Consider the following 18844-nt stretch of genomic DNA (forward strand, 5'->3'; position numbering starts at 1 on the left):
TACGAGGGGACCCAATAAACTCGGGCGAAGAGAGTACCTAAATAGAAGGGTCTGAATCGGATATACATTTCTGAGCCCAGGCGCATCTTCACCCGGTTAAGAGAAAATTAAAAAAAATACTTAACAATTTTATTTTGCATGGAGGATGATTTGGTGCGTGAGCTCCGCTCCAAAATTCAGATCATTTGGACAAATGAATAGCTCTCATCAAAAAGGATAAACTGGGTCAGAGCAGTAGATGAACAGTTAACTTTTCACATATCATAAATTTGTCTTTTTTGCCGAGAACTACTCAGATATCCTAATGAGCTCAAGTTTGAAGTGGACCTCGCGCACCTACGCATCTTTCATGCAAATCATTTTGTTTTTTTTTGCATTTTTCTATTATTTTTTAAATTTACTGTTCACCACAGGAGCAGATGAACTTGGGAGCCAAATAGCCGCACTCGGTCTAAATCAACTATAAAAAATAATCAAAGTTATAAAACACTCTAAATATAATAAAAATCACATCGAGGTCCTTTCCTTCAACAACTTAGAAGCCCATATCTCTATAACTCAATCTTAATTTTATGGTTTATAGAAAATGCAACATTCCAGATTTTACTCGTATTATTACTGGAATCCGCAGTTGGCAGGTGGGCGTGTCACGTAGCAAAGAGTTTCGTTTTTATTACAAAGTCCAAAGAGAGTACGTGTACACGTCGGACAAAACGCAGGGGAGAGGAAGGCCACACGGCCCATGTCGGCCGAGCGAGCGGGCCCAGCCTCAGCGCCAGGTGGGTCGCCGCGCGGTAAGCGCACCGGGCATGTGGGCTGCCACTGCCACTGACACTGCCAATAAAAAGGCCGAGGCGGGCGCATCCGGAGGCCCCCGAAACACCCGCTCCCTCTCGCGGCACGGCCACCACCCCACACTCACGCCGAGCGGCCGAGCCGTGCCCACCTCGCCCCCGTTTGACTCCGACGCGCACGCGCACGCATGGATGTGCGGCAGAGGCAGAGGAGGGTGGCGCCGCCGGCAGTGGGCCATGCGGGGGCGCCCCGGGTGCTGCAGGCGGGGGACGCGCTGCCGCTCCCGATCCGGCACACGAACCTCATCTTCTCGGCGCTCTTCGCGGCCTCGCTCGCCTACCTGATGCGGCGGTGGCGCGAGAAGATCCGCTCCTCCACGCCGCTCCACGTCGTCGACCTCACCGAGATTCTCTCCATCTTCGGCCTCGTCGCCTCGCTCATCTACCTGCTCAGCTTCTTCGGCATCGCCTTCGTCCAGTCCATCGTCTCGTCCAGCGACGAGGACGAGGATTTCCTGGTCGGCCCTCCCGCCGCGCCGGCGCCGTCGCAGTGCGGGCTTCTCGGGGGTGCCGACGCGGTGGTGCCCGAGAAAATGCCCGAGGAGGACGAGGAGATTGTGGCCTCCGTCGTCGCCGGGAAGGTGCCCTCCTACGTGCTCGAGACCAGGCTCGGCGACTGCCGGCGGGCCGCGGGGCTCCGGCGCGAGGCCGTGCGGCGGATCACGGGGAGGCAGTTCGAGGGTCTCCCGCTCGACGGCTTCGACTACGCGTCCATCCTCGGGCAGTGCTGCGAGCTGCCGGTGGGGTACGTCCAGCTCCCCGTGGGCATCGCCGGGCCGCTCCTGCTCGACGGCCAGCGGTTCTACGTGCCCATGGCGACCACCGAGGGCTGCCTCGTCGCCAGCACCAACCGCGGCTGCAAGGCCATAGCCGAGTCAGGTGGCGCCACCAGCGTTGTGCTCCGGGACGCGATGACGCGCGCCCCCGTCGCCCGCTTCCCCACCGCGCGCCGCGCCGCCGAGCTCAAGGCCTTCTTGGAGGACCCCGCCAACTTCGATACGCTGTCCGTTGTCTTCAACAGGTACACCAACACTCATCAGTCATCACCAAGTACTATACGACGACGAACTTATGATGCAACAGATGGCGGGTATTAACGCCCAGCTTGTGTTCGACGATACGTCTCTGAGGTTCAAGTCACGTGCCTAAATCAATATTAATTACTCTATAGTACAGTACCATTTAAGATTTGAATTTCTGGAATTCTGGTGCAGGGTGATGGTACGAGTATTACTTGTCAAATATTTCTCCTTTGTACGGTAGAACACAACGCGGTAACTAACTGTCTGGAAAATATGATGTCTGAGCAGGTCGAGCAGATTTGGGAGGCTGCAGGGAGTGCAGTGCGCGATGGCCGGGAGGAACCTGTACATGAGATTCAGCTGCAGCACAGGGGATGCCATGGGGATGAACATGATCTCCAAGGGCGTGCAGAACGTGCTGGATTACCTCCAGGATGACTTCCCTGACATGGATGTCATTAGCATATCAGGTTCGCTTTGCTTTTGCCACCACCTGCAGAAGCTGAACTACTTCACTTGAGTCACCTAATCTTCTCGTCAGAATGAAATTCCTAGTGACACCCTTTACTTTTTGCAAGACAGACTATATTTTTCTTATTATGGCTTACTGAAAGAAAAAAAAACTTCATATAATAAGCAGAGTTTCCATTTGAAGGTACACATAGTTAGGCCCCGTTTTCAGCATGGATTAACAAGGATAAGTTGGCGCACTACTGAATTATCGGGTTGAGCTTATCGACAACATATGGTGAACATTGGCATGTTCAATCAAAATATACCTTTTATAAAATCAAATTACCACTGATCCAACTTGGCATACCATAAGATGTTCAATTACATACGATACTTGCCATGATGCATTAGGAAGGTTTAGAAAGGGCTTTGAAAGCAATTTTTCTGGTAAGAAGATATATCTTTAATGCAAGATTCCTAATATGAGTCAAAAATGATATTGACTTTAATAAGTACCAAATTTGAGTAGCTGGAACCACCTTTATTCTTTAACATCATGCATGTAGAAGGTTCAGGACAAAGTGCGTAAGCTCCAAGAATAATTATGCAAGAATAAATATTTGAAGCAGGCACATCACTGGGCCCTTTTTTTTTTACACAAATTAACACCGAGCCGTCTGCTGTCATTTTGATAGTGGAACCCGATCCATGTTGGACTGTATGAGGGGAAAACAGCCTAGGCACCTTGCATATCATATTTGGCAATATATTACTCCCTCCCTTCCAGAATACTTTTCATGGTTTTAGTTCAAAAGTATTTTGGAATGGAGGGAGTAATATACAGCAATATGATTAGCATAATAATTATGTGCATTATACTACAAGTAAAACAATAGATCTCTATGTTTTCATTTTTTCCCAATCTAATTATTATCATTCGGTATTGAAACCAGGTAACTTTTGTTCTGACAAGAAGCCAGCCGCTGTAAATTGGATCGAGGGGCGTGGCAAGTCTGTGGTTTGTGAAGCAGTAATCAAGGAGGAAATTGTGAAGAAGGTTCTGAAAACCAATGTGCAGTCTCTAGTAGAACTAAATGTGATCAAGAATCTTGCTGGCTCAGCTGTTGCTGGAGCTCTTGGGGGGTTCAATGCCCACGCAAGCAATATTGTAACAGCTATCTTCATAGCCACCGGCCAGGATCCTGCACAAAATGTGGAAAGTTCTCAGTGCATTACAATGTTGGAAGCTGTAAATGATGGCAAAGATCTTCACATATCTGTCACTATGCCCTCTATTGAGGTATGCAACTGTATTGTTTTTATTTGTTCTGTTATCAGTATATCCAGGCATTGTGCTGATGATGATCATCAAATACAGTTTTTTTTGGTCCCACTATAATTTTGATTTGCGAGAAATACTCTGCACGTAACTTATGGTCCCTAATGGGTTAATTAATACTTAATACATCCACATCCTTATACATATATCGAATAAGTGCCCATCCCCATCGAGCACCTATTTATTGAAGAAAAGGTGGTGTATCAACTCTAACTGTATCTCCTCATATGGCCTAGCACTCTGGCTATATTATAGAACAGTGTTTTGTTATATACTTGAATAGTTCGTAACAGAAATTATATTTTGGTTACATAAGATCCAACTATGCTTCGTCAGCTCAATCAGCCGATTCATATCAGAGGAATCTTTCCAGCTGAAAGGGAATATTTTATGATGCCTTGTTTTCCGATTTAGCTACGTGTTGTCTTGAGCAGGCTAATTTGTCGATTATTCAGTCTTGTGCTTTGTGTTGCTAGGGCGAGAACACATTTTTCCTACATATCCGATGCTTGTTTGTTTTCCAAAACATGCTGAGCTGTGTAGCATGACTTGTTTGATAACATCTGAGAATATGACGAGTGATCGACATGTTGTGATTGTTATTTGCTGAAAATGCAGGTGGGCACAGTTGGTGGTGGGACTCAGTTGGCGTCACAGTCTGCATGCCTGGACCTGCTGGGCGTGAAAGGCGCCAACAGGGAATCGCCAGGATCGAACGCGAGGCTCCTGGCCACCGTGGTGGCAGGCGGGGTTCTCGCCGGGGAGCTGTCCCTCTTGTCCGCCCTCGCCGCCGGCCAGCTCGTCAAGAGCCACATGAAGTACAACAGATCCAGCAGAGACATGTCCAAGGCCGCATCTCTAAGTTCTTGATTGATTGACTCGACGAGCTGCAGCCCAAGAAACCAATGGAGAAATCTAGAGTGTGGCTTGATTCTACACACAGGAAGTGCTCATCAACATCAAGCTGAGAAGAGTTTGACCAGTTTCTTTCTCGATGCTGGCCGGTGTTTCTGTCGTCGTTCTTCGCGTGCTGCCGCTGCTGGCATCGTCGACGGACGGCCCCGGGCGGCACCGGAGAAGCTAACCTTTTTAGCCTGTTTGTGTTCATAAGGCTTTGTGGTTGGTTGGGTTGGTTACCTTGGCGCGCAAAGTGTGGGGATCTTTTTGTAGCATCGAAGTGTAGAGATCTCTCTCCTTGCTTCAGGAAGCCAGCCTTGTAGTGGTATCTGTTTCACCTTTTGTTTGCTTCTTTTTCCTTTATGCTAGTCGAACAATTTCGAAAGTTGGTGACGTGATTGTAGAAAGATGTGGGTCTCGGCGGAGTTCTCCAGAGCATGGTGGCGGCTCCGTCCATCCATTGTCGTGTCAGCGGAGCGTCGTGCCCTTTCTGTAGATCTGCCTAATATCTATCCAGATCAGATGCATGTGTCAGCAGATGTTCAAGTGTCGCCCTCACGTGCCTGTCCCGGGTAGGTTTGTTGCATGAACCGATGGACATCTTAGTAGTAGCAATCTTGATCGTAGCAGTAATCTGGATCTGCGATCTGTATTGGCACCTCCGAGTAGTAATCTGGTGCCTGTGTTTGATGGGCATGTGGATGCACGTTCTGGCGATCGGATCCGGCACGGCACATGGACCTGAGAGCGAGATCGCGCTGTCTTTCATACGAGAGCTCTGTGTGCCCGGCCTAAGTGCATCAACACCCAGGCTCCCCAAACCCTCCGTATACGCTCGGATTGATCTAACGGACGGCTTGATCGCTGACCGGTAAAAAAACCTGATCCAGACGGGCTCCTCATTATGGCTCTATATGCCGTGACTGACCGGCATCCCTCATATTCAGACTAAATCTGAGACGCGCAAGGGAGCGTCCGTTACGTCGGACTGATCGCAGGCCGGCATGGAAACACTAGGAAAACCATCGGTCTGACGGGTTTCTCCTCTGAAGGTGTGGACGCATACATGCCGCCGCAAGGTGCCGCTCTGGCTCGCTGCACGACGGCGACCCCAGCCCTAGCCGCATCCATTTTTCTCCCTCTCCGCGTCACCAGCCCTAGCCACATCCACTTCCCTCCCTCTCCGCTCGCCCTTGGCCGATAGCCATGGCCCGACAAAGGGTGATGACCTATGCCATAGTCACACCGGAGTGGCGCCTCCAACTACTCGAGGAAATCCGGGCTAGGCGCGAAGCCCGGATCGCAACCGGCCTGCCTCGAGACTCATCGAAGCCAGGAAGGAGGGGGAGGAGGCGGAGCAGAACATGCCATGGAGGAGGCGGAGCCGTCTACGGACTTCACCATGGAGGACTCCATGGCGGAGTTCAAGGTGTCCCAAGCGGAAGAGGCGACGAAGCAGGCGGCCATTCTCGACTCCATCCAGTTGGAGGCCAAGGTGGAGGCCAACCGCCACTTCCCTCGCTAATGAAGGGCGCAGATTGACGAAGTCATCGGCGAGATGGAGTTCAACGACGAGTCAGAGTTGCCGCAGGCGGCCATCTACCCGGAGCCCGGCACGGAGATCGTCAACATCTCCGACGACGAGTAGTGTAGGTAGATCAGATATCTACATAGTACTTAGATTTTATTTTGCATGGTTTGAGGTATCAACTTTCAGGCAGTTGGATGCAGTGGACGAAATATGAGGGGTGATCGGGCACGTCCACGAACGTATAAGGAGGGTCGGATTTGAGAAGTCCGGTTGTAGATGCTCTAAGGACTCCCACGTCTCCTGTAGCCTTAGGGCCATGGGTGCGCGGTGGATCCCGGCACTTACCGGCGGGAGGGCTCCGTTTTCATGTGCTTCCTCAAGTTTCGTTAATGTTTGTGTCTTGCTCAAGAAGACGAGACGGCGGCGGCTTCTTGAAGATGAAATAAGGTTCCCCCCACCTAGCCCCCGTCCCAATGGTGTGTCTAGTATTGTCGGAGGGCGTGTGGAGGTGTGTCTTCGGCGGATCTCGCGAGATTTGGTCGGTGGTTGTCTTTGGTGGATCCGGTCTTTGTTCGTCTTTGTTCATGTGTCTTCGGGTTGGATCCTTTCGATCTAAAATTCTCTTCATCTGCGGCGGTTGCTGTTCTGGGGTGTTAGTCGGACTTTAGCACGACGACTTTCCGACTGTCTACTACAACAAGTTGTGCCCGGCTCCGGCAAGGGAGGGGTGATGACGGGGGCGCGCCTTCGGCTCGCTTCAGTGCTTGTAGTCGTCGCTAGGTGGTCTATGAATCTGGATGTAATTTTTATTATTTTTGGTCTTCGTTGTACTGTAATGATTGAAGATGAAAAGGAGGACATTGTGGATCACAGCTGCGTGCGTGCTGCCGCCCAAAGATCCTCCTGTTTTGAGAATTGAGATGCTGGCCACCCGTTGCTCGCTCGTTGCACGCCCATTGGCAAGATGCATACAAGTGCAGACAGCGTGCTTGGTGCACGTGACGCATGCCTCGCATGAGTGGCTCACGTTACTCCAACGGTCTCGGCCTCGCGAGTGGTCCTCCCGCGAGGGTCCAAGGACAGGATCACCGGGGTCCGGATGCATGAACCACGGGTGACCTTGCCGTTGATGGCCATCGACCATGGGTCCTCCAACTGTCCAACTCCAACAGAGCTATTCCATTGAGTTTGATGTCGCCAGGCCAGTAGAAATTTCTCAAACCTCTGTCAAAGCCTCAAAGGGGTGTAGATACGGGTTTCAATTCACAGCAAAGATGTTAGCTCACCCTTCCCTCAATTCCCTTCCCTTCCGCTCCCCCTCTACCTTTCGTATTCGACCAAATGGGTTTTCTTTTATTTCTGATACAAAATGTTTGAAGAGAGAGAGATTTGATGGAATAATTATTATTTTGCTTAAGCCTCATGGGCATATATATATAAGCACAATGATCAACTTGAAATAAAAGACAAGCCAGAACAAATCCTAGTCTATCTCGTCTTTCCTAATAATCAATATACTCAACATCCCCCCACAGTCACAGCGGTAGCGATGCAGACGGTGAGACTGGAGAAGAATCCGAAGGCAAGCCGACGGACACCCCACACAGTCGTAACGGTCGATGCATCGCGGAGTCGTGGCTGGAGTGGCAACCGACGAGGTTGCTCAAGCAAGGCGGTAGCCCTTCGTGCCGTTGTTGAGGTAGCCGAGAGCGTAGGGTGGTGGAGCCGTGGTCGAGGTAGCCGTGCGAGGGACGCCGTGGCCGATGTCGAGTCGGGGTGACCGGTGTCGAGGTACTCGCCGTGGACCGGGAAGAAGAGCAGCGGCGGCGGCTAGGTCAGAAGCGCGGCGACGGTGCTCGAAATAGGCGAGGAAGAACCCGACAACATGACGAAGACCGGCGCGGATGGTGGCGTTCCCGCGCCTAGAGAGGCGGCGCGACGCATACCACATAAGTCGACGCGCGGGGACGATGGAGTAGACTGCGCGCCACGACGCTACGAGCTGAAGGGGCGACGCAGCGGCAGCACGCGGGTCGGGCGACGGCGGGGAAGACCTCATGGCGATTGCAGGGACCGCGTGCCACGCTCGCTACGCCCGACTGGGCGACGCAACAGCAGCGCGAGGGTCAGTGCAGCCTCAGAGACGGCCTGGAGCGGACGTGTAAGTGCATCTAGTGCCACCCCTAGTTGGTTTTCAAGTATTGACGACAAACTTGGTTAAGGGACTAATGTGTTTGTGAGAATTGCAGGATAACACAGGTAGTAGTCCCATATTGATTCGGTTTACCTATCAGAGATGACCCCTAAAAATGTGTGAAGATATTGAAGATAATGGTGGTCTGTGAAGTTATTCACATTGAAGATTATGACATGAGAAGACATTCACGTGAAGACTATGGAGTGCGAAGACATAGTTGTTTCGTAGTTTCCTTTTCTTCTTTGTTGAGTCATAGGAACCACCCTTTATCAAAAAAGGAACCACCGTACGGTTAAGTGGGGTCCAAGTGAATAAAGTCAGAGTGACTGATGTGATGCTCAACCAAATGCTATGTCTTCGAGCGAAGACAATGAGAGCAAATCTTATCCAGAGCTGGATAAGTCAGCTTTACTTGTAGCTCAAGTCAAGCTGTCGCGTGTGTTTGAAATCTGACCGTTGGACACGTGTCAGTTCCTTAGTGACCCAGGGTCATTTCGGACAAATCAGGTCGGGTTGCCTCCTGGCTATAAATAGCCCACCCCTACACCATAAGTTGGTGGCTGCTCAGAGTTAGTGCACGGCTTTTGTCGTTTGAGAGCAACCCACCTCCGAAGCATTTGAGAGAGAGAGATCCTTGCGAGGACAAAGCCCAAACACCCAGAGCCAAAGAGTGTTAGGCATCACTGAAGTCTTTCTGTCCGCGTGATCTGAAGACTTATTACACTTGAGGACTGTGAATCCTCCAGCTAGTTAGGCGTCGCGTTCTAAGCATCCAAGAGTCATTGTGGATTTCCGGTGAACGAAGTCTGTGAAGGTTTGGAAGTCTACCTTGAAGACTTACCAGAGTGATTGGGCGAAGACTAAGTGTCCTTAGCTCAAGGGGAATAAGGTGAAGACGCGGTCTTCTGAGTTAAATCTCAGCCTCCCTAACCAGACGTACAGTTGTCACAGCAACTGAAACTGGTCCAACAAATCCTTGTCCTCACCAAGCAACTGGTTCTATCCCTTACCTCTCTTTAGTTACAGTTTGTCTTCATGAAGTCATTGCCTACTTGCATGACCTGATTGTCTTCACTGTGTGAAGACTGTTGTTGTTTGGCTTCATACTATCTTCCATCCTGATCCATACTACCTAGCTGCTGATAGTCTTCGTGCTTTCACTTCATTACTTACTTGACTATGGCTTGTCTAGGGTCGTCTAACTTCCGCTGCATATCAATAGGTTTATTTCTACTGTTTGTCTTCAAAGCCCACGTGTTTTGAAGACTTTCATAAATCGCCTATTCATCCCCCCTCTAGTCGACAACTAGCACTTTCAATTGGTATCAGGGCAAGGTGCTCCCTTGTTCTGTGTGATTCGGTTTAACCACCTGGAATTTTAGCTATGTCGACTGCAGGGATAATCAAAGTCTCCGCTGCGTGCCCTGTCTTCGATGGCACTGATTACCCTTACTGGAAGAATAATATGCGTATGCATCTTGAAGCCATTGACGTCGACCTCTGGTATGTCGTCAAGAACGGTGTTCCCAAGGTCGGTGAAGGTGTCACTGCTGCTGATGTCAAGAGGTTCATTCAACTGGACTCGACTGCCAAGAACATCATCTGTGGTCATCTGACAAAAGGACAGTATGGTCGTGTGAGTGCTCTGGAAACTGCGAACCTAGTCTGGGACTGGCTCTCCAAGGTCAACGAAGGTGTCTCAACCCAGAGAGACTCAAGGATTAGTGTTCTTCGCAACCTCTTCAACCGCTTCAAGAGAAATGACAATGAGAATGTCCAGCTCACATTTGATCTCCTCACTGATATCACAAATGAGCTTCACGCACTCGGCACCACTAAGATCACCAAGCACGAAATCGTCAAGACGCTTTTGAGATCGCTTGACAGCTCATTCGACACCCTGGCCCTGATGATTCAAGAACGCCCCTGACTTCAAGACTCTCGATCCATCTGACATACTTGAGAGGCTCAACACACATGAGTTCCAGCTATCTAAGAAAATAGATATATATGGTCCCAACTATGGCCGAACTCTTGCTTTGAAGGCAAAGGTTGTTTCCTCATCTGAAGAAGAATCTGACTGCAGTTCTGGGGATCCTGAATACATTGGAAAGGAGCTTGCTATGCTTGTGAAGAAGTTCCAGAAGTTCACCAAGAAGAAAGGCTTCGGAAAGTCTTCAAGATCCAGCTCAAGAAATGATGAAGCCTCCACTCGTGATCACAAGAAGAGAACATGCCACAAGTGCAAGAAACCTGGTCACTACATCTCTGAGTGTCCACAGTGGGACAGTGAGACCAAGAAGAAGAAAAAGAGCAAGGAATACGATTCTGATGACAAGAAGAAGAAGAAATTCTCAAAGTGTTCTTCAAAGTCTTCATCACACAAGAAGAGCTCATCAGGCAAGGCTCGTGCATTTGTTGGCAAGGAGATGGATTCAGAGGAGGAGTCTGCATCTGAGGAGGCAGAGGTGGATTCTGAAGAGGAATCTGATTCAGGCGTGGCAAGCCTGGCTCTAGCTTCAGCCTATGTTGCCAAGTCCATCTTCAACACTGAAGACAATGACCCCGTCACCAATGCTGATGCTAATGATGAGGATGACTCTGCTCCCACCTACTGCTTCATGGCACGCGGTGCCAAGGTAAACTCACGCGATGCTTACTTTCAAACATCAAGCAAAGATGACTCTGAATGTGAATCTAAACCTAGCTATGAAACACTTGCTAAAATTGCAACTGAACAACAGAATGCTATGGAACATATTAAAAAATTACTAGACAAAAGCGATGACCTGTTGGACGCGGAAATGATCCGATCTCAGTCCTTAATTGAAGACATAAAAAATCTTCATGTCAAGTATGAGGAACTTGAAAGTCGTCATGAAACGCTCTCAACAACTCATGAAAAGCTTTCCTACGATTATCTTCAAAGGAAGCAAGAACTTGAGAACTTGAGAGCGGCTCATGAAGATCTTCAAAAGGAGAACGAGTCACTTCGCGCTCAACAGATCAGTTCCGCTCAGGAAGGATTTGAACCCCCATGTCTAAAATGTCTTGAGCGTGATAACGCTGTCTGTATTGCTGAATGTTCTACTGCTGCTACTGTTGCAATATCTTCAACTGCTGAGGTGGTAACTAACCCCTCTACTGAGGATACCACTACTACTGCTGATGAGAATGCCAGGTTGAAGACATTGCTTGAGACAGGAATGTACAAAAGTCACAAAGGGCATCAGACACTATGTAATGTCCTCAAAAAGCAGATACTGAACCGAAACCCTAGGAAAGAGGGTGTTGGGTTCGAGAGGAAAATGAATGTTGATGGTTCTTACTGGAAGCCTGAGCAGTACCCCAAAACCACATGGGTTGCTGCAAAGGGACCTTCAGTGGATCCATCTACCTTATCTGGCTTCACTTGTGCTTACCCGATTATCATTGATGAATCCTTTAATGCAAACTATAAACTGTTTAAGAATCAAAATGGTGAAGTGTTTGCCAGGTATATTGGTACTAACTGCAGGAATGGACCACCTATGAAGAAGATCTGGGTGCCCAAAAGTTGTCTTCAGAATCTTCATGTGAATGTCATCATGACACCACCTAGGAAGAAGACAAACCCTAGACCAAAGGCTTCATATGGTCCAAAGGCTTCATACAGACAAAGCACTCACCAGAGTCACCCTAACGCCAATGTTTTGCAGGGAAACCATACTGAGACTTATGAATATGAGCTGTTGGGGAACGTAGCGGAAATTCAAAATTTTCTACGCATCACCAAGATCAATCTATGGAGTAATCTAGCAACGAGGGGAAGGGGAGTGCATCTACATACCCTTGTAGATCGCGATGCGGAAGCATTGCAAGAACGCGGATGAAGGAGTCGTACTCGTAGCGATTCAGATCGCGGTTGATTCCGATCTAAGCGCCGAACCACGGCGCCTCCGCGTTCAACACACGTGCAGCCCGGTGACGTCTCCCACGCCTTGATCCAGCAAGGAGAGAGGGAGAGGTTGGGGAAGACTCCGTCCAGCAGCAGCACGACGGCGTGGTGGTGGTGGAGGAGCGTGGCAATCCTGCAGGGCTTCGCCAAGCACCGCGGGAGAGGAGAAGGGAGAGGGGTAGGGCTGCGCCAAGAGAGAGGTGTTCTCGTGTCTATGGCAGCCCCAAATACCTCAAGTATATATAGGGGAAGGGGAGGGGCTGCGCCCCCATCTAGGTTTCCCTCCCTAGGGGTGGCGGCAGCCCCCAAAACCCATCTAGGGTGCGGCCAAGGGGAGGAGAGAGGGGGGCGCCACTAGGGTGGGCCTTAAGGCCCATCTGGACCTAGGGTTTGCCCCCTCCCACTCTCCCTGCGCCTTGGGCCTTGGTGGGGGGGCGCACCAGCCCACCTGGAGCTCGTCCCCTCCCACACTTGGCCCACGCAGCCTTCTGGGGCTGGTGGCCCCACCTGGTGGACCCCCGGGACCCTCCCGGTGGTCCCGGTACATTACCGATAGCACCCGAAACTTTTCCGGTGACCAAAACAGGACTTCCCATATATAAATCTTTACCTCCGGACCATTCCGGAACTCCTCGTGACGTCCGGGATCTCATCCGGGAATCCGAACAACATTCGGTAACCACGTATCTCTATTCCCTATAACCCTAGCGTCATCGAACCTTAAGTGTGTAGACCTTACGGGTTCGGGAACCATGCAGACATGACTGAGACGTTCTCCAGCCAATAACCAACAGCGGGATCTGGATACCCATGTTGGCTCCCACATGTTCCACGATGATCTCATCGGATGAACCACGATGTCGGGGATTCAATCAACCCCGTATGCAATTCCCTTTGTCTATCGGTATGTTACTTGCCCGAGATTCGATCGTCGGTATCCCGATACCTTGTTCAATCTCGTTACCGGCAAGTCTCTTTACTCGTTCCGTAACTCACATCATCCCGTGATCAACTCCTTGGTCACATTGTGCACATTATGATGATGTCCTACCGAGTGGGCCCAGAGATACCTCTCCGTTTACACGGAGTGACAAATCCCAGTCTCGATTCGTGCCAACCCAACAGACACTTTCGGAGATACCTGTAGTGCACCTTTATAGCCACCCAGTTACGTTGTGACGTTTGGTGCACCCAAAGCATTCCTACGATATCCGGGAGTTGCACAATCTCATGGTTTAAGGAACTAATACTTGACATTTAGAAAAGCTCTTAGCAAACGAACTACACGATCTTGTGCTAGGCTTAGGATTGGGTCTTGTCCATCACATCATTCTCCTAATGATGTGATCCCGCTATCAACGACATCCAATGTCCATGGTCAGGAAACCCTAACCATCTATTGATCAACGAGCTAGTCAACTAGAGGCTTACTAGGGACATGGTGTTGTCTATGTATCCACACATGTATCTAAGTTTCCTATCAATACAATTCTAGCATGGATAATAAACGATTATCATGAACAAGGAAATATAATAATAACCAATTTATTATTGCCTCTAGGGCATATTTCCAACATGAGCGTGTTTCGTCAAACCGCTATGTTCATAAAACCAAGAACTTTTCTGCTTATTCTTATGAGTATTATTCACCTCCTGCAAGGCTATTTGCTAGGGCTCCAAAGCCGAAGTTCTCAGATGCTGCACTTAGACTCATTGCTTCTAAGCCACCCCTGAAGATGTGGGTGGTTAAGAAGAATTAACTTTCTTTTGTAGGAAATGGTCTCCAGTCGGAAATCAAAGGCGTCTGATGCTTATGTCGGGGACCTTAAACATCTTGTGGGACACAAGATGAAATGTCCAAATGGTCTTACTATGTATTTTGTCCCACGATTCCTTGACAATAATCCTATTTATCCTAACCGAGATCTGAACTTTCATAATCCGCTTGTTCGTCAAATGTTTATGCTTCACAATACCCTTGGTGAAGCCTATCCCCCAAACTGCACTGTAGGGTATGACACCAAAGGCTTCAGAATAGATTATGGATAGTGGATTGCTACCTCTTGAGCACTGCGTTGGTTTTCCCTTGAAGAGGAAAGGGTGATGCAGTAAAGTAGCGTAAGTATTTCCCTCAGTTTTTGAGAACCAAGGTATCAATCCAGTAGGAGACCACGCTCGAGTCCCACGCACCTACACCAACAAATAAGAACCTCACAACCAATGCGATAAAGGGGTTGTCAATCCCTTCACTTACGAGAGTGAGATCTGATAGATATGATAAGATACTATTTTTGGTATTTTTATGGTAAAGAGTAAAAGTAAAGAAAGCAAAATAAACGGTAAAAGAAATAGCTTGTTGACGGAAGATTAATATGATGGAAAATAGACCCGGGGCCATAGGTTTCACTAGTGGCTTCTCTCAAGAGCATAAGTATTACGGTGGGTAAACGAATTACTGTCGAGCAATTGATAGAATTGAGCATAGTTATGAGAATATCTAGGTATGATCATGTATATAGGCATCACGTCCGCGACAAGTAGACCGAAACGATTCTGCATCTACTACTATTACTCCACACATCGACCGCTATCCAGCATGCATCTAGAGTATTAAGTTCATAAGAACAGAGTAATTCTTTAAGAAAGATAACATGATGTACAGGGATAAACTCATGCAATATGATATAAACCCCATCTTTTTATCCTCGATGGCAACAATACAACGTGCCTTGCTGCCCCTGCTATCACTGGGAAAGGACAACGCAAGATTGAACCCAAAGCTAAGCACTTCTCCCATTGCAAGAAAGATCAATCTAGTGGGCCAAACCAAACTGATAATTCGAAGAGACTTGCAAAGATAACCAATCATACATAAAAGAATTCAGAGGAGATTCAAATATTGTTCATAGATAATCTTGATCATAAACCCACAATTCAATCATAAACCCACAATTCACCGGATCTCGACAAACACACCGCAAAAGAAGAGTTACATCAAATAGATCTCCAAGAAGATCAAGGAGAACTTTGTATTGAGATCCAAAGAGAGAGAAGAAGCCATCTAGCTAATAACTATGGACCCGAAGGTCTGAGGTAAACTACTCACACATCATCGGAGAGGCTACGGTGTTGATGTAGAAGCCCTCCGTGATCAATGGCCCCTCCGGCGGAGCGCCGGAAAAGGCCCCAAGATGGATTCCGTTTGATATCCTTTTCCTTCGAAACACTGAAATAGGCAAAAAACAGCAATTTGGGCTGGCCTCCGCTTAATAGGTTAGTCCCAAAAATAATATAAAAGTGTATAATAAAGCCCAATAAACATCCAAAACAGAATATAATATAGCATGGAACAATAAAAAGTTATAGATACGTTGGAGACGTATCAAGCATCCCCAAGCTTAATTCCTACTCGTCCTCGAGTAGGTAAATGATAAAAACAGAATTTTTGATGTGGAATGCTACTTAGCATAATTTTCAATGTAACCCTCTTAATTGTGGTATGAATATTCAGATCCGAAAGATTCAAGATAAAAGTTTAATATTGACATAAAAGTAATAATACTTCAAGCATACTAACTAAGCAATTATGTCTTCTCAAAATAACATGGCCAAAGAAAGTTCATCCCTACAAAATCATATAGTTTGGTTATGCTCCATTTTCGTCACACAAGAATGCTCTCATCATGCACAACCCCGATGACAAGCCAAGCAATTGTTTCATACTTTAGTTATATCAAACTTTTTTCAACTTTCACGCAATACATGAGCGTGAGCCATGGATATAGCACTATGGGTGGAATATAATATAATGATGGGGGTTATGTGGAGAAGACAAAAAAGGAGAAAGTCTCACATCAACGCGGATAATCAACGGTCTATGGAGATGCCCATCAATTGATGTTAATGTGAGGAGTAGGGATTGCCATGCAACGGATGCACTAGAGCTATAAATGTATGAAAGCTCAACAAAAGAAACTAAGTGGGTGTGCATCCAACTTGCTTGCTCACGTAGATATAGGGCATTTGAGGAAGCCCATTGTTGGAATATACAAGCCAAGTTCTATAACGAAAAATTCCCACTAGTATATGAAAGTGACAAAACAAGAGACTATCTATCATAAGGATCATGGTGCTACTTTCAAGCAAAAGTATGGAAAAAGGTAGTAGCATTGCCCCTTTTTTTCTTTTTTTGGGCCTTTCTTTTTTTCTTTTAGCCTTTCTCTTTTTTTTGGGACACTGCTCTATGAATGATGATCATCACACTTCTATTTATTTACAACTCAATGATTACAACTCGGTACTAGAACAAAGTATGACTCTATATGAATGCCTCCGGCGGTGTACCGGGAATGAATCAAGAGTGACATGTATGAAATAATATGCATGGTGGCTTTGCCACAAATACGATGTCAACTACATGATCATGCGAGTCAATATGACAATGATGAACGTGTCATGATAAACGGAACGGTGGAAATTTGCATGGCAATATATCTCGGAATGGCTATGGAAATGCCATAATAGGTAGGTATGGTGGCTCTTTGAGGAAGATATAAGGAGGCTTATGTGTGATAGAGCGTATCATATCACGGGGTTTGGATGCACCGGCGAAGTTTGCACCAACTCTCAAGGTGAGAAAGGGCAATGCACGGTACCGAAGAGGCTAGCAATGATGGAAGGGTAAGAGTGCGTATAATCCATGGACTCAACATTAGTCATAAAGAACTCACATACTTATTGCAAAAATCTACAAGTCATCAAAAACCAAGCACTACGCGCATGCTCCTAGGGGGATAGATTGGTAGGAAAAGACCATCGCTCGTCCCCGACCGCCACTCATAAGGAGGACAATCAAAGAACACCGCATGTTTCAAATTTGTTACACAACGTTTACCATACGTGCATGCTACGGGATTTGCAAACTTCAACACAAGTATTTCTCAAATTCACAACTACTCAACTAGCACAACTTTAATATCACTACATCCATATCTCAAAACAATCATCAAGCATCAAACTTCTCTTAGTATTCAACACACTCATAAGAAAGTTTTTACTAATCTTGAATTCCTAGCCTATTAGGACTAATTTCACAATTAAAGCAAATTACCATGCTGTTTTGTAGGACTCTCAAAATGATATAAGTGAAGCATGAGAGAACAATAGTTTCTATAAAACAAATCCACCACCGTGCTCTAAAAGATATAAGTGAAGCACTAGAGCAAAAACTATATAACTCAAAAGATATAAGTGAAGCACATAGAGTATTCTAATAAATTCCGAATCATGTGTGTCTCTCTCAAAAGGTGTGTCCAGCAAGGATGATTGTGGTAAACTAAAAATCAAAGACTCAAATCGTACAAGACGCTCCAAGCAAAACACATATCATGTGGTGAATAAAAATATAGCTCCAAGTAAAGTTATCGATGGACGAAGACGAAAGAGGGAATGCCTTCCGGGGCATCCCCAAGCTTTGGATTTTTGGTGTCCTTAGATTATCTTGGGGTGCCATGGTCATCCCCAAGCTTAGGCTCTTGCCACTCCTTGTTCCATAATTCATCAAATCTTTACCCAAAACTTGAAAACTTCACAACACAAAACTTAACAGAAAATCTCGTGAGCTCCGTTAGCGAAAGAAAACAAAACACCACTTCAAGGTACTGTATTGAACTCATTATTTATTTATATTGGTGTTAAACTTACTGTATTCCAACTTCTCTATGGTTTATAAACCATTTTACTAGCCATAGATTCATCAAAATAAGCAAACAACACACGGAAAACAGAATCTGTCAAAAACAGAACAGTCTGTAGTAATCTGTAACTAACGCAAACTTCTGGAACTCAGAAAAATCTACCAAAATAGGACGCCCTACATAGTTTGTTTATGTATCTACTGCAATTGGAATCAGTATTTTATCACGTTCTGGTGATTTTTAACAATTGTTTTCGTGAACAGAAAGTTTCTGGAATTTTCAGCAAGATCAAATAACTATCATCCAAGAAGTTCCTATAGGTTTAACTTGGCACAAACACTAATTAAAACATAAAAAAAATATAACCAGAGGCTAGATCAAAGATTTATTCCTAAGAAGAAGCAAAAAGCAAAAAACTAAAATAAAATTGGGTTGCCTCCCAACAAGCGCTATCGTTTAACTCCCCTAGCTAGGCATAAAAGCGAAGATAGATCTAGGTATTGCCATCTTTGGTATGCAATCCATAAGTGGATCTCATAATAGATTCATAAGGTAATTTAATTTTCTTTCTAGGGAAGTGTTCCATGCCTTTCCTTAACGGAAATTGGAATCTAATATTCCCTTCCTTCATATCAATAATTGCACCAATCGTTCTAAGGAAAGGTCTACCAAGAATAATAGGACATGAAGGATTGCAATCTATGTCAAGAACAATGAAATCTACGGGCACATAGTTCCTATTTGCAATAATAATAACATCATTAATTCTTCCCATAGGTTTCTTAATAGTGGGATCCGCAAGGTGCAAGTTTAAAGAACAATCATCAAATTCGCGGAAACCTAACAAATCACACAAAATTTTTGGAATCGTGGAAACACTAGCACCCAAATCACACAAAGCATAGCATTCATGATCTT

The 18844-nt window shown here is 46.7% G+C and overlaps 1 protein-coding gene across 1 annotated transcript; it reads left to right on the forward strand.

The window, feature by feature from the left end:
- The first annotated feature begins 862 nt into the window (after nt 1–862).
- On the forward strand, nt 863–5092 carry LOC123165516 (3-hydroxy-3-methylglutaryl-coenzyme A reductase 3). The gene is made up of 4 exons (XM_044583177.1): nt 863–1875; nt 2165–2346; nt 3283–3629; nt 4287–5092. Exons 1-4 carry the CDS (start codon nt 983–985, stop codon nt 4536–4538), a joined length of 1674 nt encoding a protein of 557 aa, XP_044439112.1. The 5' UTR covers nt 863–982; the 3' UTR covers nt 4539–5092.
- The last annotated feature ends 13752 nt before the right edge of the window (nt 5093–18844 follow it).

This window comes from Triticum aestivum, chromosome 7D (assembly GCF_018294505.1).
Source record: "Triticum aestivum cultivar Chinese Spring chromosome 7D, IWGSC CS RefSeq v2.1, whole genome shotgun sequence".
Taxonomy (NCBI): domain Eukaryota; kingdom Viridiplantae; phylum Streptophyta; class Magnoliopsida; order Poales; family Poaceae; genus Triticum; species Triticum aestivum.